The sequence below is a fragment of the Equus asinus genome, chromosome 25 (assembly GCF_041296235.1).
Source record: "Equus asinus isolate D_3611 breed Donkey chromosome 25, EquAss-T2T_v2, whole genome shotgun sequence".
NCBI lineage: Eukaryota > Metazoa > Chordata > Mammalia > Perissodactyla > Equidae > Equus > Equus asinus.
In genome coordinates this window covers 43,787,652-43,812,220 of record NC_091814.1, presented here as the reverse complement: position 1 = coordinate 43,812,220, position 24,569 = coordinate 43,787,652, and the positions used below count along the sequence as shown (strand labels likewise).

Sequence of the window (24,569 nt, the reverse complement as noted above, 5' to 3'; positions counted from 1 at the left end):
CACAGTGGTTGTCTCTTGGTCATTGCTACAATCTCATAATAGAAGCAGGAAGCTGCTGTTTGTATTCTGTGGCCACAGTTGCAAACAATAAAAAGGAGACAGTCTTCTGAAGCTGTTGTCAGGTCTCTCTGGGACTAAGTGCCAGGTGGTTTTATAGATTGGAGTGGGAAGCACAGTTACAATGAGACACTACAGTTTGTTGTAATAGTGATGATGTAGTTTTCTGTCTGCACCTAACAGTGTGTAGCACATAATAGATGTACAGGAAATATTTGGTGGTTGAATGAATGAATGGAAAACAGTATGAGGGGAGGGGAAATAGTCTAGCACATATACTAAATTGTTTAGTTCTTTTTGTTAAAAAAAAAGCCAAGAAAATGTGTTTCAGATTCCTGTTGAAAATATGCTGTTGAGATGGGTATCTGTAAAGGGTGTTACTTGCTGGAGCTGCCTTGAGATTTGATTCTGTGATTATATGGTGTTCTAGCCATCTGCAGCCTCGGAGCAGCCTCTGGTGCTCTGGTTGGGTGCAGCTTCTCACTCTTGCTCTTGCAGCCTTCTCTGGCTAGGCTAACCGAGCACTTGGATTGGTAGTCAGATTTTTGCATAAATAGAAGAACTAGATCTCTTGGTAATGGCCACACTGGTATCATTGACCCTGACTGTCCATCTTCTCATCCCTTATATTGCGAGAGGGAGAAGGGAGTTATCCCTCCTTGAAGGGCTTCTCCAGCAGCTCCACTTTTCACATGCATGTGTTTCTCTCTCCCTCTTTTCCTTCCTTAGGCTGCCCCTGTAACTCCCAAGGACTAATGAATTTGTTAGCGCAGACCTGGGATACAGAAGACCTTACTTTGCAACTGAAACCAGCTTCTGACCAACTTATACTGTTGCGTGACTGTTAGAGCCATCTAGGAAAGAATGTAATGCAAAGATCTCACTTGTGATTTTGTCTTTCTTATCCAAAAGCAAAAGAGGAAAGGTCTAGCTCTAGACCTGGTGAGTCTTGGTGCATCTCTCATCCCAGTATGAGAGAAGAAGGGAGGCTGATGCAGAAAAGAGATATGGAGCTTTGGTGTTTGTTTGGAGGTCTGTACTTTTGGCAAGGTAACAAGCCTGTGGAGGGAAGGGTCTTAATTTGGGTACATTATCAAAGCAGGTCAAGGAGTAGGCAATTATGAGTGTGTAACAGAACTAAGTACAGGGTGAGGCAGTGAGGTCTATCATTCCTTGCTCTCAAATGCTGACTTTCTGCTGTAGGAATGTAGCAGTGTCTCATTTATCTGCTATTGTTAGAGAATAAGGTATTATGAGCGAAAATTCTTATTTTAGGTATACTTTTTGTAGAAAAATTTCTACATTGTATTATGTGCTTTGTTTGCTTTTTAAGCAGTATAGTTTAACCTTTCTTTATTGACTCAAGGTTATGGTTACTAGCATCCATTACTGACAGTAATTGAGCAGGGCTTTGAGGTCATTGAAACATGTAGGTTGTTTGCCCCCTCTGCTTTTTGAATTCTTGAATCTGCTTTTAATAGTCAATCTACTTCTTCTTTCAGAGGTGGGAAAGCTGTACTTTTGCTGTTGTTAGTGTCCCTGCTGTCCTCTTTTGAATGTGCAGCTTCTGATCTTCTGTGGAATAGCAGCCCAGATAACACTGCTTCCTGAAATTGGATGTAAAACAGCTAAAAAGGCTTTGTGAGGGTCTGCCTGCTCTTCTCTGTTAGTGGATGAACTTTCTAAGCACTATTTTGGCTGCCCAAAGACCTTTTGTTCATTTCTTGTTTCTAATATCTTGGTTTAGATAATGAACTTGCACTCTATATAGGTGCATTTGTGTTCCTGTGGTTCTTTCTGTTGAAAAAAGAAAATCATATGGAAGTATTAGTGTTGGTTCTTGTTTCAGAAAGCATTGCCAATAATACTTGAAGATCTGGTTCCGGCCCTGTCTTGTATCATTCTTGGGCAGTGTCTTGGACCATCTCCAGTCTTCCTCTTAGCATTTCCAGATTGTCTTTACTCCTAATCCCAACCAGTGCCAGGAACCAGGTTGGCAGTAGGAATTGCCTTGAGAGGTGGAAGCGGGGTATACAGAAGGCAGCAATTTAAAATTGAGTATATAAAATTGGTATACATAATTGATATTTCTGCATTTTTTACTGTATAACTGAATTCATTACAGGACTTAGTTTCCCTGTGTCTATAAAAAGAGCCCTTCTTTATACCAAAGAGCTGAAGAAATTCTTATGACTAAAAGAGGTCTCTCTCCCTTGCTGTGCACTCCTTTCATTCAACAGGCATATATCGAGTACCTCCCATGTGCCCTGCACTGTGCTAGTTTACTTGGAAGTACAGAGAGAAGCATATCCCCTGTCCTGAGGAACTCAGTGTAGTAGAGGAGCCAGACATGCCAAAGAATACACGTGTGTATGTATTTATATTCATGTTATAACAAAAGGATCATGCCTGAAGCTACTCAGCCATAATTCAGCATAGACCTCCTTGGGGTTCTACTATTTCTAAAGTGATCCGTGGCCTGTCACCTTGACACACCCCAGAAGATAAGGTTAAAAATGTGAGGTGTTATTGTTGGATAAAGCTTATTAAAGCTTATATACTTTTCCAAGAACTGTAGTGAACTGAACAGTAAAGATGAAAATCTGAAGGGAAATGTTATATTATTTGAAATTCTATATTTATACTCTATATAGGAATTACATTCTGTAATACAGCCTTAAATGGTGGTTACATACTGACAATTGAGCAGTGAAACACCTAGAACCTAGGAAAGTTCATTATACCTGGCCCATTTGAAACAGAATGTAAATTCTTAAGCATTTTCACAGAATTTCTAGATAGCGAATACTGCTTGTGTTGGTTTTTTAGAACAAATCTCACCAGCAATATGAGCTGAAGACTTTTTCTTTTCATTTTTTGAGGAAGAGGGTTAGAGGGTTGCCCTAAATCAAGGTTTAAATGGGACAGGTTGTAGGAACTGAAGTTTTTTCAGACACTCTTATTGTCTGTTTTATTTTTACTCTCATGCCCAGGAAAAAGGCTACCTTAATGCTTCGTTAATGCCTAGTGATCATTTTAGTTAGCTTCCATCACAGGGAGCTGTTAGAGGGCTTCACGTAAGGGATTCTGGGTTTACAGATATGATTAAATGTTTAAGTGGAAATGAAAATAGGAAAATCTAACACTTAGACCACTTTGGACTCAATGGGAATTAGATTTTCTGTACCCGTAACTTAAGATACTCTTAAGGCTTATCTTAAAAGCATTAGGACATGCAAAGCTGTCATCTTTAAAACACAGAGCTGGGGCTGGCCCCGTGGCTGAGTGGTTAAGTTCTCACACTCCGCTGCAGGTGGCCCAGTGTTTCGTTGGTTCGAATCCTGGGCACGGACATGGCACTGCTCATCAAACCACGCTGAGGCAGCGTCCCACATGCCACAACTAGAAGGACCCATAACGAAGAATATACAACTATGTACTGGGGGGCTTTGGGGAGAAAAAGGAAAAAAATAAAATCTTTAAAAAAAATTAAAAAGATAAAACAGCTAGGGGCCAGTCTGCTTCTCGGTGGCCTGGGGTTCGCTGGTGCAGGCATGGCACCGCTTGGCAAAAGCCATGCTGTGGCAGGCGTCCCACATATAAAGTAGAGGAAGATGGGCGTGGATGTTAGCTCAGGGCCAGTCTTCCTCAGCAAAAAGAAGAGGATTGGCAGTAGTTAGCTCAGGGCTAATCTTCCTCAAAAAATAAATAAATAAAAAATAAAACACAGAGCTAGTTTTCCAAACTGAAGAATGTTGTCAAGGGCATTCTGTCTCAGCCTTTTTTGTGAAATAGAGTAAATTCATCCTTCCCATCTGTTTCAGTTACATTAAATGTGGTAGAATGAACTTTGTAGAGAAGAGAAACAGGTTGGTCAAATTAATGACATAGCCTCCCAGTCTTCTGTTTCACGTGGTACCCACTCTGAAGGTACCCACTTGCTTACAGTCTTAGATACTACTCAAATTTAGGAAAGGGTTCGGATCAGAGATAGGAGACTACTAAAACTCTTAGTAGTGCCACACGAGTAGTCAGCCCCTGACTGTGTAACCCAGAAGGCAGCATAACCAGTGAGGGTTATTTTCTTTGCCATTCCTTCTCCACTCAGGAAGTTATCTTTGGGTTTTTGATACAGTAATAATGACTAACAAGCAATTACTATAGGTTGTCCAAGCACTAATTTTAGCACAGTACTTGTGGTAATGTTACTCATTTTTAACAGCTCTGTGAGTTAGGTAATAGTGTTCTTATTCCGTTTTTCATGTGAGGAAACTGAGGCCCAGAGAGGTTAGACATTAAATCACTTTCCCAAGTCCCACAGGAGGTGATAAAGCAGGCTTTCAGACCCAGACATTCTGAATGCAGAGCACATACTCTTAACCCCGCTGTCTCAGGATTTTATACAGGATACCTTGGATATATTGTGAGTTCAGTTCTAGACCACTGCAATAAAGTGAATATCGCAATAAAGTGAGTCACAGGACGTTTTTGCTTTCCCAGGGCATATAAAAGGTATGTTTACACTATTGTGTAGTCTATTAAGTGTGGAAAAGCATTATATCTAAAGAAACAATATACATCCCTTAATTAAAAATATATGTTGCTACAAAATGCTGACCATCATCTGAGCCTTCAGCAAGTTGTAATCTTTTTGCTGGTGGAGGGTCTTGCCTCAATGCTGATGGCTGCTGACTGATGAGCTGGTAGTTGCTGAAGGCTGGGGTGGCTGTGGCAATTTCTTAAAGTAAGACAACAAAGAAGTTTGCTGCGTAGGTTGGCTCTTCCTTTCACAGACGTTGTCTGTGTAGCAGGCAATGCTCTTTGATAGCATTTTACCCACAGTAGAACTTCTTTCAGAATTGGAGTCAGCCCTTTCAAACTCTGCCGTTGTGTTATCAACTTAGTTGATGCCATATGCTAAATCCTTTGTTGTCATTTCAACAGTCTTCACAGCATCTTCACCAGGAGTAGAATCCACCTCAAGAAACCACTTCTTTGCTCCTCCGTTAGAAGCAGCTCCTCATCCGTTCAAGTTCTGTCCTGAGATTGCAGCGATTCGGTCCCACCTGCAGGCTGCACTTCTGGTTCTGGTTGTCTTGCTGTTTCCACCACGTGTGCAGTATCCTCCAGTGAAGTCTTGAACCCTCAACGTCATCCATGAGGATTGGAGTCACCTTCCAAACTCATGTCACTATTGATATTTTGACCTCTTCTCGTGAGTCACGAATGTTCTTAATGGCATCTAGAATGGTGAATCCTTTCCAGAAGGTTTTCAGTTTACTGTGCCCAGATACATCAGAGGAATCACCATCTATGGCAGCTGTAGCCTTACAAAATGTATTTTTCTTTTTTTTTTTTTAAAGATTGGCACCTGAGCTAACAACTGTTGCCAGTCTTCCTTTTTTTTTTTTTTCTGCTTTATCTTCCCAAACCCCCTGTACATAGTTGTATATCTTAGTTGCAGGTCCTTCTAGTTGTGGGTTGTGGGACGCCGCCTCAATGTGGCCTGACGAGCAGTGCCATGTCTGCACCCAGGATCTGAACCCTGGGCCGCCACAGCGGAGCGTGCAAACTTAACCACTCAGCCACGGAGCCAGCCCCTGTATTTCTTAAATAATAAGACTTGGAAGTCAAAATTACTCCTTGGTCAATGGGCTACGGAATGGATGTTGTGTTAGCAGGCATGAAAACAACATTGATTTCGTTGTGTATCTCCATCAGAGCTCTTAGGTAACCAGGTGCCTTGTCAATAAGCAGAACTATTTTGAAAGGAATCTTTTTTTTCTGAGCAGTAGGTCTCAACAGTGGGCTTAGAATATTCAGTAAACCATATTGTAAATAGATGTGCTGTCATCCAGGCTTTGTTGTTCCATTTATAGAGCACAGGTGGAGTAGACATAGCATAATTCTTAAGGACCCTAGAATTTTCACAATGGTAAATGGACATTGGCTTCAATTTAAAGTCACCTGCTGCCTTAGCCCCTAACAAGAAAGTTGGCCTCTGCTTTGAAGCTTTAAGCAGGCATTGACTTCTCTAGCTATGAAAGTCCTGATGGCGTTTCTTCCAGTATAAGGCTGTTTTGTCTATGTTGAGAATCTGTTGTTTAGTGTAGCTCCTTCTCTAATTATGTTAGCTAGATCTTCTGGCTAACTTGTGCAGCTTCTATGTGAGCACTTGCTGCTTCACCTTGCACTTTTACGTTATGGAGACAGCTTCTTTCCTTGAACCTCATGAACTGACCACTACTAGCTTTGGACTTTTCTTCTGTAGCTTCCTCGTCCCTCTTGTTCTTCACAGAATTGAAGAGAGTTGGGGCCTGCTCTGGGTTAGGTTTTGGCTTGAAGGGATGTTGTGGCTGATTTGATGTTTTATCCAGACCACTAAAACTTTCTCCATATCAGCAGTAAGGCTGGTTCACTTTCTTCTATTTGTGTGTTCACTGGAGTAGCACTTTCAATTACCTTCAAGAACTTTTCCTTTGCATTTACAGCTTGGCTAACTGTTTGGTGCAAAAGGCCTAGTTTAAAGCCTGTTTTGGCTTTTGAGATGCCTTCCTCACTAAGCTGAAACATTTCTAGCTTTTGATTTGAAGCAAGAGATGTGTGACTCTTCCTTTCACGTGAACACTTAGAGGCCATTGTAGGGTTATTAATTGCCTTAATGTCAATAGTGCTGTGTCTCAGGGAATAGGCCCAAGGAGAGGGAGAGAGATGGGGGACTAGCTGGTTGGTGGACCAGTGAGAACACACACAAGATTTATTAAGTTCACCATCTTATGTGGGCACAGTTCAAAACAATTACTGTAGTAACATCCAAGATTACTGATCACAGACCACCATAGCAAATATAATAATAATGAAAATGTTTGAAATACTGCGAGAATTACCAAAACGTGACACAGAGTCACAAAGTGAACAAACGCTGTTGGAAAATGGTGCCAAAAAACTTGCTTGACACAGGGTTGCCACAAACCTTCAATTTGTAAAAAATGCAGTATCTGTGAAGCACAATAAAGTGAGGCACAATAAAATGAGGTATGCCCGGTGAATGAAGAAGCTATTTCTTAAGTGGAGAATTCGCAGAGAAAGGAAAACAATGTGTAGATCCTGATTAGTGATATTATTTGGTGTTAGTTTTTGTTTTAGTTGAAGAGTCCCAATGGAAGATGAAAAAGAAGAATAATGTGCTGTTGTGATGGGCAATGGGTGGCAGTGCAGGAGTGGTCTGGTTTTCTGGGGATACTCACGATTTATTCCCGAGTGTATTGATGCCATTTGGTATTGGAGGTCATTTTTGTTTTGTTTTGTGAGGAAGATTTGCCCTGAGCTAACGTCTGTGCCAATCGTCCTCTATTTTGTATATGGGATATCTCCACAGCATGGCTGACAAGTGGAGTAGGTCTGTGCCCGGCATACAAACTTGTGAACCCAGGCTGCTGAAGCAGAATACCTGGAACTTTTAACCACTCAGCCATGGGGCTGGCCCCAATGGAGGTTTTGACTTCTTAGATAAAAGTACACAATGCTAAGTGGGAAGATTTCTGAATGCTCTTGATTTTACTTATAATAATTGTTACTAACCATCAGGAGAGACTGCATTTATTTCTACGGGGCAGCTAATAACAATGTAGCACAATGCTCTAATGTCACTACCAATTAAAAAACAAACAGGCAGTAAATCAGACTTAGCTCAGGGAGAAATTACATGTGCTTCTAATGTTTTTTGCTCTAAAGGGTTGTTATTTTTGCTAGTATTTATGCTTTGGCGCAAGTATTAATGTTAGGCTTTATAAACTGAGTGTGTATAGTTGTGTGCATGTGTGAGGTTAGCCTTGATTGCTCTAAAGTATGTAAATGCATTTCAGTAAATGATCCAGTTGAAATTCTATTTTTTTCTTGTTTTCTTGATTCTACTTTTTATCTTGCTAAACATCTACAATGAAGACAAAAGAAATGGAAGTGGTATATAACTTTCATAATGAATTTATTACTCTGTAGAAGGCATTAACAGTCATTTACAAATATGACCTAACAATTTATTAATCCAATCTTTATTTATATTAATGGTTAATTTAATGTTTCCTCTCTCCCTGAGAAGATTGTTTTTAGTCACATAATTTATTTCCCTATGTTTTTCCTGCAATATTTTTAATGCCCCCAAAATAGTTGTTATGGACAGAACAGATGTGAGAATGTTGGATTTTAGAAACTCCCCTAAAATTTAGTGGCTTGAGACAGTGATTTGTTATTATAATTACGTAGGCCAGCTGGGGTCAGCTGGTTGGTTCTTCTGCCCACATAGCATAGGCTGGGTTCACATATGTGGCTGTATTCAGCTGGGACCTCAACTGGAACTGGGATGCCATTGATGGCTTTACTTCTGTGTCTGGCCCCTCAACTGGGGTGGCCAGAAAAGCTAAGGGGCTGGCCAGGCCTCTCTCTATATAGGTGTCTTATCATTCAGTGCTGAGCTGCTTTTCATAGTAGCCTGGTCCCAAGTGGAAGCTGCCAGGTCGCTTGAGGCCTAGGCCCAGACCTGGCACACAGTCACTTCCTCAGCATTCTGTTGGTCAAAGCAAGTTACAAAGCCAGCCCAGATTCAGGGGGAGGAAAAATAGATTCCACTTCTTGATGGGAGGAATTGTTGGTGTCTGTCTTTGTAGACAGTGAACCAAAAACTCCTAATTAAATTTGGGTCTTAGCTCTTATACTCACCAAACCTTCAGAGGTTTACTGAAACCAACAATTACCAAAGAAGAAGTTTGTGAAAGGATCCTTGTAATCCCTGCTCAGGATCGAGGGGAGGGAGATTGTGTGAGTAAATATGATTATATACTAGTTATATAATAAATTCCACCCGTTTTGCCACAGATCTCCGTTGTTAATAGCCCTCTGTGTGAAATGTTCATACTGAACATTTTCCGTGTGGTACTTTACACTCAAAAGGCATGTTGCATTCCATTTATGTGGTAAGAACTTGATTTGACCGTTGAATTGGAAACGCAAAAAAGGGTTGTTACTGAAGCTTTCACTTTTAGTTGCTATTAGCAAAGGTTGGAATTTCTTCTCTGTGACCTTAGGAGAAGTAGTATTAGGTCATCAGCTCAGGGAGATTCAAGGGCACACTGCTACTAATGAGGCCTGGAACCTCACTGGTGGCTTGTGGGTGCCCCTAGTAAGGTGGTAAGTGTTGGGGCCAGGTGTTCTCATGTTCCTCGGCAGCCACATGCATTGAATTTTATCACGTGATGACTTACAGACCTCTGCACCAATGTATTTTTCTGTGTGTGTTCCTCCATACGTCAGCCAGGTTCTTGAACAGAGGGCTTTATACTAAGGCCTCTCTGTTTTCTGTGGAATCTCTCTCTCTTCTCCCAAAACAACTTAATAGTCATAAATAAGTTTGTCCTTATAAAACATTTGTCAGACATGTAGGGTGGTGTGTGTGAGTGTGTGAAGAATGAGAGAAAATGAGCCTCCAAAGCAAGCCTCATTTAGCTGCTGGAGCTGAGAGTGAAACCAGGGTTCAGTAGGAAAATTCCGTATGAAGGTCTACCTTCCAGAACTCCAGTCTGGGAACTTATGCCAGCTGTTACTGTGAAGACTGCTATTTGCACTGCCTTTTTTATATTTAACATTTTTTGAGTTACGTTATTACCTTGAGTCTTTTTGTTCTATGAGGTAGGCTCCGTTCCACGTAACAGAAACATTAAAATAAATGCCCATAATATACTGGACAGCATTACATTGTTGGAGGCAATAATAGGAGGAGGTGAGAGCATGAAGTAGAGCAGGCAGACTCCTCTGGGAATACAGGTGAAGTTTTCACGAATAAATTGGAATATAGCCAGTGATCTTGCTTTAATTTCCTTACTATCTGAAATGGGGGATCTTCTTAGAAACCCAGTTTGCAGAGTGTGATATGCTGCTGTTTCAATTAAGAAAAGAAGATAATACAACATAGAAAGTGTGTCTTGGGTACCCTCCCCTCTCAAGCATACAGAAGTGAAGGGGAGTCTTCTGAAGAATAAGAAGTATACCATCATTAGAGGATGGAGGGGCTGACCTGGTGGCGTAGTGGTTAAGTTTGCACGCTCTGCTTTCGCGGCCTGGGGTTTGTGGGTTCAGATGCTGGGTGCAGACCTACACACCACTCATCAGGCCATGCTGTGGTGGTGTCCCACATGCAAAAAATGCACAGCTGTTAGCTAGGGACAGTCTTCCTCAAGCAAAAAAAGAGGAAGATTGGCAACAGATGTTAGCCCAGGGCTGATTTTCCTCACCAAAAAAGAAGAAAGAAAGAGGATGGAATTATTCCGTATCATGCATCTCATACATTTTTAAGGAATAGGAGTTTTGCAAACTCATAGACTTTTTGTAGAAATTCCACAATAATCTCTAATCTAATAATCTCTAATCTCTAATTGAAATTGTCGATTTCTTAAATATCTTCATGCTTGCCCCGTGGGCTAAAGGAGTAGTTGCTTTCCAGCTAAAAGAAAACCTCCTCCTGAACTGTCAATATTTCCTCAGAAACAGAGACTATACTCTGACACTACCAAATAAACTGAGTTGTTAAGAGTGTTGGTAGAGAGATTGCCGAAAAGAGGAGGATAGCTGGTTAAGGATAGCCAGCATTAAGGTGCCTGTTGATACACTCTCACTCGGTACTGAATACCAAGGGAGAGTAAACCAGAGTCCTAAGATGCTTGCCAAGCCTCATTTGTGGTAGTTTGTTCAGTTTAGCTGAATAAGGCGTCTACCCTTACTATCTGGAGAGGATGCAAAGGGAGTTAAGGTCACTCAGGAACCGAGATTCTGAGAGGGGAATTAAGAACTATATCCGAGAAGATACTGGACAAGGCAGAATGTAGTAAGTCCTGGTCTAAAGGAGGGACCAGAAATGGCTTTGGAGATGGCCTTTGAGTCAAGACAGATTAGGCTTTAAACAGAAGATGGCAATAAAGGGTAAGAGCAAGAGGCATTTTGAGAGCGTTCCAGCGTGAAGAATGACAAGGGCAGAGGTCAGTGACACATGGCAGGGGCGGGGGCGGGGACCAGAGCTTGTTCCTGGTCCAGTTGGGTTGAAGCTGAGAAGAGAATGATGAGTGAAGAGATAAGAGTGATGCCTAGCAAAGCAGATTGGCTGAAGCGTTTAGGGTAGGGCTTTAATGCCTTGCTGAGGCATTTATAGAAATCAAAAGTGGTGTATGGTTAGAAAAGTGATTTTGCTGCATTACCTAGCCTGGACTGGAGAGTCTGGAAGCCAGAAGGCAGTTCTTTCAGTGATCCAGTAGAAAGTGGTGAACACTCAATTCAGTGGGGGCTGTTGGAGAGAAGGGCAGTGGAAGAGAATGATGCCAAATTGTGATCTTACTTGTTCTACTAGGATGTGGTGACTAATGACAAATGTGGGAGCCTGCTCAGCCTCTTCTTTAAACTTGCCCTCACTACTAATCTGCGGAGATAAATAGGGAAATACAGTAACAGTTGAACTCTGCAGTTCACTTAATAGAAATTGGTGTCCTAGTTGAGAGGATGAATTGTTGCAGCTCTGAATTGATGTGTTCTTCAAAAGGTATTGAAATTTCAAAGCTTAAAAGCACACAAACTCAGATTGCAGAATTGGACCGTTTTGTCTGAATTTTGGAGTTGCTAGAACTTCCTATTGCATCGGTGATTTTTAAAGAAACCCTCAATATCCCTAATCTTTATGCTAAATGTTTAGATATGATATGTTTATATAGCATGAGGCAGGAATTTCATTATTCGAAATGAAACGAGGACCATCATTAGAAGTCTGTGGGTTAACCAGACATTAGTCCTGAAGAATGCTTTGTGGGAAGTAAAAGTCTGTTCAGCTGACCCCTTTGTGCCAGAGACTTAGTGCAGCTGGAGGTGGTTGCAGCTGGAGGTACTGAGGTAGCAGTTGCTGACACAGCAGGATTTCTCTGTTACCGTTTATCACTGCAGCCTGAGATGTGTACCGTTGAACAAATAATTGAGGAAGTTGTGTGGTTTAGGTCGTGTTGGAACTAGCAAAAATCTCTGAAATCTACTCTGCTAGCATTGCCATTATCAGTAATAACAGGGAGCTGTTTTACTGAGTTTCACACTAAACTTGATACCATCACAATTACAATTTGGATGCACTTGAATTGCCTTTGTTTCAGCTAATGGTGTTATGTGCTCCCTGGGAGAGGATGATGAAACAAAACAGGTGGCTGGAGATAATTAGAATTTGAGGTCGACTCTCACTTTCTGCTTCTTCATGAAAATGAACAGGAAAAGAGTGGTTAATCACTCAGAATAAACTGCATGTCAGCGGGCTCACCTGAAGGTGTTGCCCTTAGAGCACACTCTTGCTCTAGTAGACTGTTTTTGGATGTGTTTCCAGCTGTTATTAGGGGAGCAGTCTCCAGTTTGGGTGGGAATGGCTCAGCCTGAATCATTTGCCCTATCCTTTGTATTGGTTTTGTTTCTTCGATTAATGGTTTGAGTTTTAAGTGAATTGGAGAGTGAAGCAACACCCTGTTATCTTCTTGTCATCTTTGTCTTAGCCTAATGCTGTGCTGTCTATAAGTACAGGGCAGAGCAAGCTTGTGCGTGTTTTTAAATGGCCCTGTGGAGTGGAAAGCAACCTGTCAACATGCAAATGAGACTGAATTATATGTTCTTGACACTTGCAAAAATCTTCTATTTGGAATCTTTTAGCTTGAGAATTGACTAGAGTGTGGTCAGCCCCACATTGGAAGCGGCACTTGTTTATGTCTGTGGCATCAGTATCTTTGTTATGTGCCTGACCCAGTCCAGACTTAGTAGTGTTGCTATAGTACCAGGTTTCATTAGTTTTCCGGTCATGTTCTGCTAATAGCCAGATGGTATAAGGATATGTTTTTCCTTTACTTAATTTATCCAGATTTGATTATCCATATTTTACAGGGATTTTAATTCTGAAAAATAATTAGTGGAAGACTGATTAAGTAGAGATACGTGTCTGGGTGGTATATTTAAATATGTGCGCAGCAGATATGACCCATCCAGGATTGCTGGGGTATTTGGATTCCGAGAAGGAGTTATTACTTTCCCATGTACCCTCTGTGGCATTTTTAGGAGTTCCTGTCTTACAACGTGTCATAAAACTTATATTTGGAGAAGATAAGAACTGGAAATTTACCAAATACTGGTGATTTTGAATGTTCAAAAGCCCTTTATGGATTTTGAAGGGTAAAAATGAAAGTTGAGTTATGCATTTTTTTTTTTTGACGAGGAATACTGGCCCTGAGCTAACATCTGTTGCCAGTCTTCCTCTTTTGTTTTTTTCTCCCTAAAGCCCCAGTGCATAGTTGTGTATCCTAGTTGTAAGTCCTTCTAGTCCTATATGGGATGCCGCCACAGCATGGCTTGATGAGCGGTGTGTTCGGATTCACACCCAGGATCTGAACCAGTGAACCCTGGGCCGCGGAAGCTAAACGTGAGAACTTAACCACTCGGCCTTGGGGCTGGCCCTGTGCATATCTTAATATTTTATTTTTGTTGTGCTTTTTCTCATTGTATTGGTTTCTAGGAATTTGTGTCAGTCTAAATAGCTCTGCACTCTATTAGAACAGGAGTATTTGCTTTTAAATTTTCATTATTCCTGGTTGTTACCTATTAGGTCCTTCCCCAGACTAGTTAATTGTAAATTATTGGGTCTTCTCAAGCATAGGATTAGCAAGGCCAAAAGAGTGAATAATATATTTGAGAGTTGCAAAAGATTCAGGAGTGGAAGAACAGAATTTCTGATTGAATTTTCCTTTATACTTGGGCTTTCAGGAATTGTAGGAGGTGCTTCAGTGAAGACATGGACCAGTGTGTGTAATCATGGAATCTCCTTGCTAACCATCACCACCTGCTCTCCTTGATAAGTGAGAGTGGGTCAAGGGATAAGGAAGAGAGGTCAACATGAAGCTGAAGCAGCGAATTGTGCTGTTAGCAATTCTCCTTGTCATCTTTATCTTCACCAAAGTTTTCCTGATTGACAACTTAGATACATCAGCTGCCAACCGGGAGGACCAGAGGGCTTTTCACCGAATGATGGCTGGCTTGCGGGTGGAGCTGGTGCCCAAGCTGGACCACACTTTGCAGTCTCCCTGGGAGATTGCAGCCCAGTGGGTGGTTCCCCGGGAAGTGTACCCTGAAGAGACACCAGAGCTGGGGGCAATCATGCATGCCATGGCCACCAAGAAGATCATTAAAGCTGATGTGGGTTATAAAGGGACACAACTGAAAGCCTTACTGATACTTGAAGGAGGACAGAAGGTTGTCTTCAAACCTAAGCGGTAAGTCTTCATCTTGGAAGTTCTGTGTACTAATTGGGTGATTCATGTGACTTGGGATTTATATAAGTGTTCATCTCCTTCTCTTGGTATTCTCTTCAGTAAAATGAAAGGGGTGGACTAGAAGATCTCTGAAGTCTTTTCTAGCTCTTAATGTTCTGTGATTCTTTGAGTAGGGGAAATTTATAGGAACATATTTTGGTTCTGTATAAGACTGAACTTTTTACAGTTAGAGCTATCCCTGATTTCTAAACTTACCAGATATCCACTTTGTGCCGGATATTAGAGATACAAAATGACTTGCTTAGGAAATAAGCAACTTGCCACCAAAAGTGTGCAGTTAAAGACAGGATAACCACATGTCAGAGATGCTGCAGAGTAGGAGTTAGCCAGAGTTGGAGAGGGTTTTGAATGGGTGACTAAAGTCCCTTTCAGCGCTGAAGCTGTGATTCTTTCATGGGATTTTGTGGATTTTTTTTTTTAGTTAATAGACTGGGTTTTTGGGGGAAAGTTTTAGGTTTACAAAAAAAGCAAGGGAAAGTACAGAGTTCCTATATACCCCTCCCCCCTGGTTTCTCCTATTAGCATCTTCCATTAGTGTGGTACATTTGTTACAGTTGATGAGCCAATATTAATTTATTAACTAAAGTCCATAGTTTACATTAAGCTTCACTCTTTGTGTTGTGCATTCTGTGGGTTTTGATAAGCATACAGTGACAAATATCCACCACTACAGTATCATACAGAAGAGCTTCCCTGCCCTGAACGTCTCCTGTTCCCCCGTTCATCCTTCCCTCCCTCCCCTCGAGACCCTGGCAACCGCTGATCTTTTTACTGATTCCATTTTTTTCCTTTTCCAGAATGCCATGTAGTTGGAATCCTACCTTTTGTAGCTTTTTCAGATTGACTTCTCTCATGTAACAATATGCATTTAAGGTTCTTCCAGGTCTTTCTGTGTCTTGATAGCTGATTTCTTTTTATGGCTGAATAATATTCCATTGTGTGCATGTACCACAGTTTGTTTATCCATTCACCTACTGAAGGTCATCTTGGTTGCTTCCAAGTTTTGGCAATGATGAGTAAAGCTCTTATAAATGTTCATATGCAGGTTTTTGCATAGATGTAAGTTTTCAGCTCATTTGGGTAAATATCAAGGAGCATGATTGCTGGGTCCTATGGTAATAGTATGTTTAATTTTGTAAGAAACTGCCAAGCTATCTTCCAAAGTGGCTGTTCCATTTTACATTCCCACCAGCAATGAATGAGAGTTCCTGTTACTCTGCATCCTCACCAGCATTTGGTGGTGTCACTGTTTTGGCTTTTGGCCATTCTAATATGTGTGTAGTGATATGTCATTGTTGTTTCTTTTACCTGTTTTAAGCAGAGAACTGGGCCATTTTAGTTACCTCAGTCCGAAATCTGAACTAGAGAACAGGCTGAATCATATGTTGTTAGATGGTGATCTCTTTGGACTTCTCTGAGGATCTAAGGAGATAATTTGTGTGGCAATTCTATAGTATAATTTAAAAAAAATTTTTCTGTGAGTGTATGAATTTGAAATAGGTTAACATGATGGTGATTCATATTCTTTTGCCAGGAATTAATTACCAGTGAATTTTCTCGAAGTTTGTAATGTCTGCAATTTTCTGTGTACTAAACATTTTTTTCATTCGGCAATGGAGCTTTTGGGAGAATTATAACACGTACCTTTGGATCTCTTGCTGGAGTGGGAGAGGAAATATAGAGTGTAAAGATGTACAGAATTCAACTGTGACCAGAGCAGGTGGCTTAGCTCCCTTCATTACCCAGCTTTCAGCAGATAATAGGCAGCCAGGGAACTAATATATTGGGATCCCAGGAATGGAAGGGATCTGCATTTGCCTGAAACTGGGAAGTGTGATGTATGGAAGATGTGGAAATTATGAAAGTTAAGAAATGCGTTATACTTTGGAAAATAGAAGAATCTGATTGGCAGGTAATGTGGAAACAGTATGGTTATATGGGCCTTGGGATCTAGTTTCCATTGAGTGCACACCATTTGCCAGGCATTACACTAAGTACTTTTGTATGTGTTAAGGCTTTTAACCTTCATCACAACTGTAGGCAGTTACAGTTCTTATTTCTAGAATAAGAAACAGGCTTAGAGAGAGTAACTAACTTGACAAATCACCTTGCAATGGCTATTGGAGCTGGTATTTGGATCTGTCAGAGTGTGAACAGCTGGTATTCTGCCAAATGTGTAATTCTCTTAAGTTTGTTTGTTTGCCTTCCTATAAGTGTGATAACGTGGATCACCCATCATCAAAAATTACTAGTTTAGTTTTGAAATGTCGTCTTGACCTCTTGGTTTGTAGTCTGAGAGATCAGCAGCATAAGCAGAGTGATGGAAAGAAGGCAAACTAAAAACAAAATTTAAATTTGTGTAAGAAGAGATGAGTTGTGGACATTTTGTGTTTAAATAAGAGGATATCCTCTGCCCTCTGCTTGTACACTGGAGAATTGAGGATGAGCTGGGACAGCAGGAAGTGGGAGAAGGCAGACAGTCCCGATAGTGTGCGGTGTTAGTATTAGTCCAGGTGCTTCGCAGATAGGCTTGGGGTGTTCAGACACGGTGTAAGTGGAAGGACAAGGGGCCAGACTGGTTGACTAGGGGAGACGGCAGCAGATAAATGCATAAACTAACCTTAGTCATGGTTGCTTCATCTCATATCTCTTACTACCACTGCACCCTTCCCATTACCTTCCTCGTCCAGACCATCTTGAAAACTACTTTTATTCTTCCTCCAAATACCCATATTATCACTGTGCTTCCCAGCTTTCAAACGTCCAGGGACTTCCCGTTGCTAACCAGACAAAACCCAGCCTCACAGCCTAATGGTCAAGCCCCTCGCAGTCTGGTCCTCCTCTCTACACCTTGTTCTTTATTCCTGTCAAACTGGTCCCCTGCTCCCCCACCACCTCCTGAACAGCCCATGTCCACTCCCAGCTCTAGGGGATTCTCCTCCCCCACCCCACAGGCCCTACGGGCCCCTGCAATGGGTGACAGCACTATTGGTCACTGCACACACTGACCTGTGCTGATTACACCTGGCCGTAGCGCAGACTGGGGGAAGTGGGTGTACGTGTAAGTGCTTGTAGAAATTGACTCCAGTCCCAAAACACCCAGCAGATTGCTGTTCTGACCCCAGGGGCCTCAGAGGCTATTTAGTCCTAGTGTAAGTGCAAATTAATGTCCTTGGTCAGGCTCTGATGTCCTTCACCAGGATGATAGGAGTGATTTATTGGTAGTTACTGTAAGAATTTTGCTGCTCTGTCAGTGACTTAAGATGGATTGCTCTCTGCTGAGAGGAAGATCTAAGTCCTTACTGCTAAGTCAACACGTGTACCTTTCTTTAATAGTCACTTGTGGTTTCAGCATTTCTGGAGCCTGGTTGTCCATGTCCTACTGTTAGACGTGGAAGATATGTATAGTTGGTGAAATATACAGGACTGCAGTGATGCTTTTATTTGTACATTTTGCCTTACATTATAAAAGTGATTTTTTTCAATGTAGCTGTATCCATTCTGGAAGTAAACTGATTTTCACAGGCAAAAACAGCAGTTATGGTGGGAAAGGAACAGGATGGCAGGGGCCTAAGAGTGAGTAGAAATGAGTGAGTGATCTTAGGAAGTGCTGAAAAGGACCTGGGAGATCAGCTAGTCCAACCACTCATTTTACAGGTGAGGACAATGAGATCCCGAGTTCTGACATTCTGTATTTCACATAGCCAGAACATGAGCTAAGGATCAGAGCTTCGGACTCCAGTGCAGTTCTTTCATTTTGATTCTTATTCCTTTCCCTTTTCCTTCCCTCCTTTCTTCTCCCGCCCACCTCCAAAGTTCGTCGATTCCTCCAGGGTTTTACATTTCACTCCGAGCAGCCTGTCGATGTACTGGAAAGCTCTCCAGTGTTTCACTGGAAGGAACGGACTGCACATCACCACATCTCTTTTGTGGCTCTGCTGGAGTCCTGAAAAATAAAGTATTCAAGGACTGTCCCCCAGCTTTACGGACAGGCCACAGCTGTGAGGGAGAGAGAAGTGCTTGAGTGGTGTCAGCTTTGGCTGCAGTCCTATTTCAAAATTGAGACGTACTTTGGAGTTAGGCAGTATAATCCTAGGTAGCCTGTGACACTAGAAACAAAAAAATACATCTGAGTATAATGACCATACTAGGAGACTGGTGTCCAACCAGGTGGTGATGCATAAATGTTTCATTACTTTGCCGTGAAAATGTGTTTTGTGGACATGGTTTCACTTTATAGTCCAAGGTCATTTATGTTGAAGGTCACTGCCTTTTCTAGTACCATTTCCCACTTCCCCATGGCCATTTCAGCATTGGAGATCCCACTGTCCTTAGTAGGGCAGCCTCTCTTCACTTCAGTCTCAATTTATTTCTATTTTACAGTTCCCTTGTAAAGTCTAATAGGTCTCCTTGTGATTCAGAAAATTCAGGTGAACAGTAGAGGTCATAGGAGAAGTAAGTGTCTTTTTCTTCCCATTTACCAGGTTTAAATTGTATCTTTTTTATGATTAGTAGAAAGAAATATGCCAATTTTCATTGTCTTTTGTTTATGTTATATGTGTGATGTAAAATCTTCAGAATGGAGTTTGAGATGAAAGAAATCTTAGAAATTACCTCCTAGTCCAGCCCCTAATATTGTAGATAAGGAATCTAAGCCCCAGAGAAGAGAAGGGTTTTGCTCAAGCTTACCCAGGCAGGTGATGACAGCTATACCTGGCTCTCCCTCCAGTCCAGTATTCCTTCCAGTACATCATCAGAAACTTAAAAAGAGAAAAAGATAATGGTTATTCAAGCAACTTTTTAAATGCACCTTTTCCTACTCATAAACAAAAATTGAAGCATATCAGGACCTTTTTTCCCAAGAAATTTTAACTTTTTCTCATAAGCCTTGCCTTAGCCAGTCTGGTAAGCAAACATTTTAATTACACGTTTTCCTTGATTTCTTCAATCTAATAAATATTTTAGTAAACATTAATTAAGTACCAACTATAGGCTTAACACTGTGCTGGAGATACAAAAAGGGTCCTTGCCTTCCTGAAAATTACCTTATGGTTTTCCTTAGACTACACCAAACGTCTCTTAGAGGGGTAAAAATAATGTCTTCCATGTTTTATTCATAGAGTGATTGCTGAGGTAGATACAGAATTCTAGTTTCCTTCTCCACTTCCTCTTCACGCCAGCTGCCAGTGATTTGTGCGAGTCCACAATTGTTCTCAGGATTGACAGAGAAGGCGTCTGTAGAGCGGAATCAAGCTTGCTGAAGTTTCTGTTCTGCCTCTTGTGCTGTCACCTCTGGTACTGCTGTAATTTATGTGTGCATCTGTGCTTCCATTCACTCTGCAGGTATAACCGAGACTATGTGGTGGAAGGGGAACCATATGCTGGTTATGACAGACACAATGCAGAGGTAGCAGCCTTTCATTTGGACAGGTACGTGTAATCACAATGGGTTATGTTCATTTTGTTTCCTTTTAAAAATATCTTTGAGAGGACTTGTGGACTCCTCCTAAACGGCACAACACTAATAACTTTGGCTTGTTACCTACTTTAGATAGCTGATTGACTAATTCCGTCAAATTGGTATCAGTCCCTCATAATTTGGGTGGTACTAGGAATACCAAAGTAAATATCTTAACTCAGGGCTTTTTTAGATCATTTCATTCTGGTATGCTGTCATTATCATGAGTCAAATGTTTCTTGGTAAATAAAATGGCAGGATGAAAACCAGAGTTTGAACTCAAATCCCTAAATTGAACTGGTGGTTAATTGGGCCTGGCAGTGATATTTTTTTGTTTTTGTTTTAAGTGACTTATCTTCATATGCTAGAAATCTATAGCATGACATATATAATGATTTTTATTGTCCTTTATACAAAATATTCACAGCTTTAATAACAAGAATAATTCCAAGAGAAAAATAGACATGAATTCTAAATGTATAAGTTCACTAGGAAAAATTTTTCGTTTTTAGAGTTAATTTGTTTTTACTTTTCTATTTTCTTTATTTGTGCAAACAAAGTTTCAAAGCAGGAGTCTCTCTCACTGGTTGAGAACGTATTTGACTCTATAATAAAGGATATTATGCCTACTCTAGGAACATTAGTATTGTTTCAGCACATTGCTAGTCAGGGACCTTATAACTGAGCTGTCTGGTATCCCAGTTGCTCTTCTGATCAGCTCTTTCATCAGGGCATATAGACAGACTTTAAAAGAAATCTTCACAGTATTTTTTTAAATGAATCTATAAGGAAACCAGAAGAAAATAAAGGTGAATGTTTGTCTTTTTCTAGATTAGGAAGGATTTTTTCTAAGCATAAAAGCAATTTAAAAATCACAAAGAAAAAGTTCAATAGACTCAATTAAATAAAAAAAATTAACTCATATGTCAAGAAACATGAAGCAATTTAAACGCAAACTAGGGGAAAATATTTGAATGTAATGTAATCTGAGCATTAATAGCCTTAATATATAAATATTTATACAAGTCTGTATGTGCACACACTCTAGTAGAAAATGGTCTAAGGATACAGTTGACTGAAGAGAAATTATTAATTGCTAATAAATACAGCAGGGGGAGTTTATTCTCACCAGTAATAAAAAAAATCCTGTTGAAACAATGGAATACTATTTTCTTCTGCTGAAAATGGCAAAGAGTAAAAAAAAGATAATTTATTGGCAGGAAAAATTGGAATTTATATGCTGCTTGTGGCATCGTTAATTGGTTCATTCTTTTAAGAACTTGGGCATTAGGTATCAAAAACCTTAACTTTCATACCCTTTGAACAAGTAACTACTTTTTAATGCAAATATCTAAGATATTTCCAGGAAGATATTTCTAGGAAGAAATAATCAGAAATTCAAAGATACATGTACATGATTTTAAGTTTAGCATTCTCAGTAGTGAAAAGCTGGTAGCAATCTAAACATCTGATGATATGGAAAAAGTTAAATAAGTGTTTGTTCACAATACCATGAGTTTTCATGGCCTCTTTTAAGGCCTAGTGGGGAAGAGTTGGGTAAATCCTGCTCCTCACTTAATGGTACACTAGAGTCAGTCTTTCCAAGACCTTGTTCGTTTCCCTATTTCCTTTATCCCCAGACCCCTTCCTGTTTCCCTATTGATGGACACCAGCCGTGCATGGAGATCGTTTTCCCATATCCATGCCAATATTTTATGTTATCCAACAGACTAATTTTTGTTAATCTAATATATGTAAAGTGGTGTCTCATTGTTATATTTCCTCAATTATTAGCAAAATTTAGTATCTTCTTATCTTTTCACAGTACAACATCTATTTGTTAACTTATAGTGAAGTAGTCTTTGTACAGAAATCATTGCTTTTGATGTTAATTAAATATAATAATGTTTCAGTTTATGACTTGTGCTTTGGGGGTCTTGTATTTAAAAGTTCTTCGCTACCTCAAAGTCTGAAAGATAGTCTCTGCCAGTCTCCCTACCCCTTTTGTTAACTGCCACCCCAGCCAGGCTCAAGTGCCCCTGTGAGCTGGCTCCTCAGCGTAAACTGGCTGCTGCTCTTTGGCCCGGCAGTGGTCAATGGGGAGAAAATACTTCCCGACTTTCTTCCCATCCATGGCTCCTGACACTTAGCTGCTCTGGGTTGCTCTTTCTCCATTACATTAGGATTTAACTATCTTCTCTGGTCTCAGGAGATTCTCTTGATTTTTGTTATTTTGACAAATCTGTTGATCTCCTTGCTTTTGTGGCTTTTCTAAGACTGCATCAGGACAAAGCCAGTCAGCAGCCCTGAACAATGGATTATTTATTACATAGGCATTTTTAAAGGCTTTCTAATGACATGGGAAAAGGCTCATGATATAACGATGAGTGAAAAGTAGGATACAAAACAGCATATAGTATAAATCTCAGTCATGTGCATATACACAAGACTGAGTATGTGTTTTTATATATTTACATGTAAAGGAAAAAATGCTCATATGCCAAAACGTCAGTAGTTGTTTCTGGGTTATGGAATTATGAATGATATTTTTCTTCATTATAAATTTTCTGTTTGCTCCAAATCCTGCCCCTCCAACTTTTCTTCAGTGGCTATGTATTTTTTAACCAGGAAGTATCCTTTTTTTAAAAATGATTGTATTCAACCATAAGGTTGTACTTTTAGACCATTAGAGAGAATTATCTTCAAATGTGTCTATACTTAAGTTATCATATGGGTTTATCCTTTTAGATTAATCTGTATAGTTTTCTGTCATTGTGCTGTTTATCCAAAGCTTTGAACCCATGCATGGGTTTAGGTCCAGTTTTTTTTGAGTGCTTTGTTAAAATTTATTTAAAATTTTTATTATGAAAAATTTCTAACAAAAAAAAGTAGGGAGAATAATCTAATGAACCCTTGTACCAACTTCCTAGATTTAACAATTGTTCACATTTTGCCAGATTTGCCTTATCCTCTTTGTTGAGGTGTATATTAAAATAAATTACATCCATCTTAATATTAAACTCATAAATATATGTACCTCTAAAAAATATTTACCTACCTAGCAACAGTACCTTTACATGTCTAACTTGATTAACCATAATTTTTAAAATACATCCCTAGAGATTTTTCTCTTCTGTTCTTCAACCTTCCAAACCAGGATTCTGGGTTTCCGCCGAGCCCCCTTGGTGGTTGGCAGATTTGTTAATCTGCGGACAGAGATCAAGCCTGTTGCCACGGAGCAGCTCTTGAGCACCTTCCTAACCGTAGGTAAGAAGATTATAGAGGACATTTACATAGGGGAGTAGTTAATAAGTTAAATGGGATATCATGAAGCAAGCTGGTTCATGACTTTTAGGAACTGAAGAACTCAAGAGAATACAAAAACAATCAGGCAGCCTGTTTTCAGGTTCCGGGGGGAAATGGATCTAAAGGTAGATGACAGGAAATTGAAAGTTTTCCCTAATGTGTGCTTTGTTGTGTCTGTGAAAAAGGAAGTGAGATTATTTACTGAGAGTGTAAGTAGGTGATAACTTTACTTCCTCCTGCTTGATCTCAAACTAAATCTCAAACTCAGATTTTGGCCTAAATCTGTTATTGTCTGTATATCATTGGCTGGGGTTTTTTTCATATACATGTACTTTCTTGGGAACTGTCTCCTGTCTCCTTAGAATTGAGGAAACCTTAAAGCAACTCTATAAGAGGGTCCAAAATTCCCTTATAGGGTTGCTTTTGGGCCTGGAATATCACCACTGCCTCCTACTACTCTGCTTTGGTTAGCCGGTAACTCACTGTGCATGGAACTGGCCATGGTCCCTCTGGCCTCTGTTCTCCATTATCTCTTTCTTAGGTAAGGGATCTGAGCTAAAATTCTCACTCCTATTCTCCTGTGGGCACAACGAGAATGGGAAGAATTCAGAGGTACCATGGTCTCTTGTTTCAGCCTCTTCATGGTGGCATTTTCAATGACACAGTGGTCTGCCTTATGAAGTGACTGCTGAAACAGACACTGGACGATAAACTTCACCTTGCTGTGCTAGAGTGAATGGATTTACATTTAAAATGAGCTGAAACTGAACGTTTAAAGGACCTGCAACAGATTCATCATTCAGAATTTAAACTTATAAGGCTAAGGCTATCCTGTTCTTACAAATAACCAGAGGCATTCAATATCACTCATCTGTTTCATGTATTTTGTAATCACTTTTGCTTGTCCAATTTTATGCTTGGGCAAACATGAATTCCTGATGGATAAGAGGAGGTCAAGAGGAATAGGTCAGAGTCCCTGCTCTCTAGAGAATCAGAAAAGGTTCAACTCATATGCTGTGCAGGTGTGGGGAGGGGAGAGGCCAGAAAAAGGTTTGTAGAGGAGGTTGTTAACACTTGGACTGAGTATTGAAAAATCAGTAGGAGCTACTCGGGCAGCCAAGATGAAAGGGTATTGGGCAAAATAATAGGAAGTAATAACAAGCACAAGAACATAAAGACCTGAGGGGCTGGCCTGGTGGCACAGTTGAGTTCGTGTGCTCCGCTTCAGTGGCTTGGGGTTCGCGGGTTTGGATCCCAGGTGCAGACCTGCACACTACTCGTCAAGCCACGCTGTGGCAGCATCCCACATAAAATGGAGGAAGACTGGCACAGATGTTAGCTCAGCGACAATCTTCTTCAAGCTAAAA

General features: G+C 40.5%; 1 protein-coding gene across 5 annotated transcripts in view; it reads left to right on the top strand.

The window, feature by feature from the left end:
• Positions 1 to 24,569, top strand: part of FAM20B (FAM20B glycosaminoglycan xylosylkinase) — a 44,871-nt gene that overhangs the window by 2,356 nt on the left and 17,946 nt on the right. For 3 of the 5 annotated variants that reach the window (XM_044757754.2, XM_044757753.2, XM_014845299.3), the window contains exons 2-4: positions 13,873 to 14,378; positions 19,782 to 19,868; positions 23,054 to 23,163. In XM_044757754.2, coding sequence (XP_044613689.1) covers positions 14,002 to 14,378; positions 19,782 to 19,868; positions 23,054 to 23,163 — 574 coding nt within the window. In that variant the 5' untranslated portion in view covers positions 13,873 to 14,001. Of the gene's footprint in view, positions 1 to 5,001; positions 5,273 to 13,872; positions 14,379 to 19,781; positions 19,869 to 23,053; positions 23,164 to 24,569 lie in introns of all 5 variants that reach the window. The other 2 variants (XM_070497580.1, XM_044757752.2) reach the window with 1 other exon arrangement.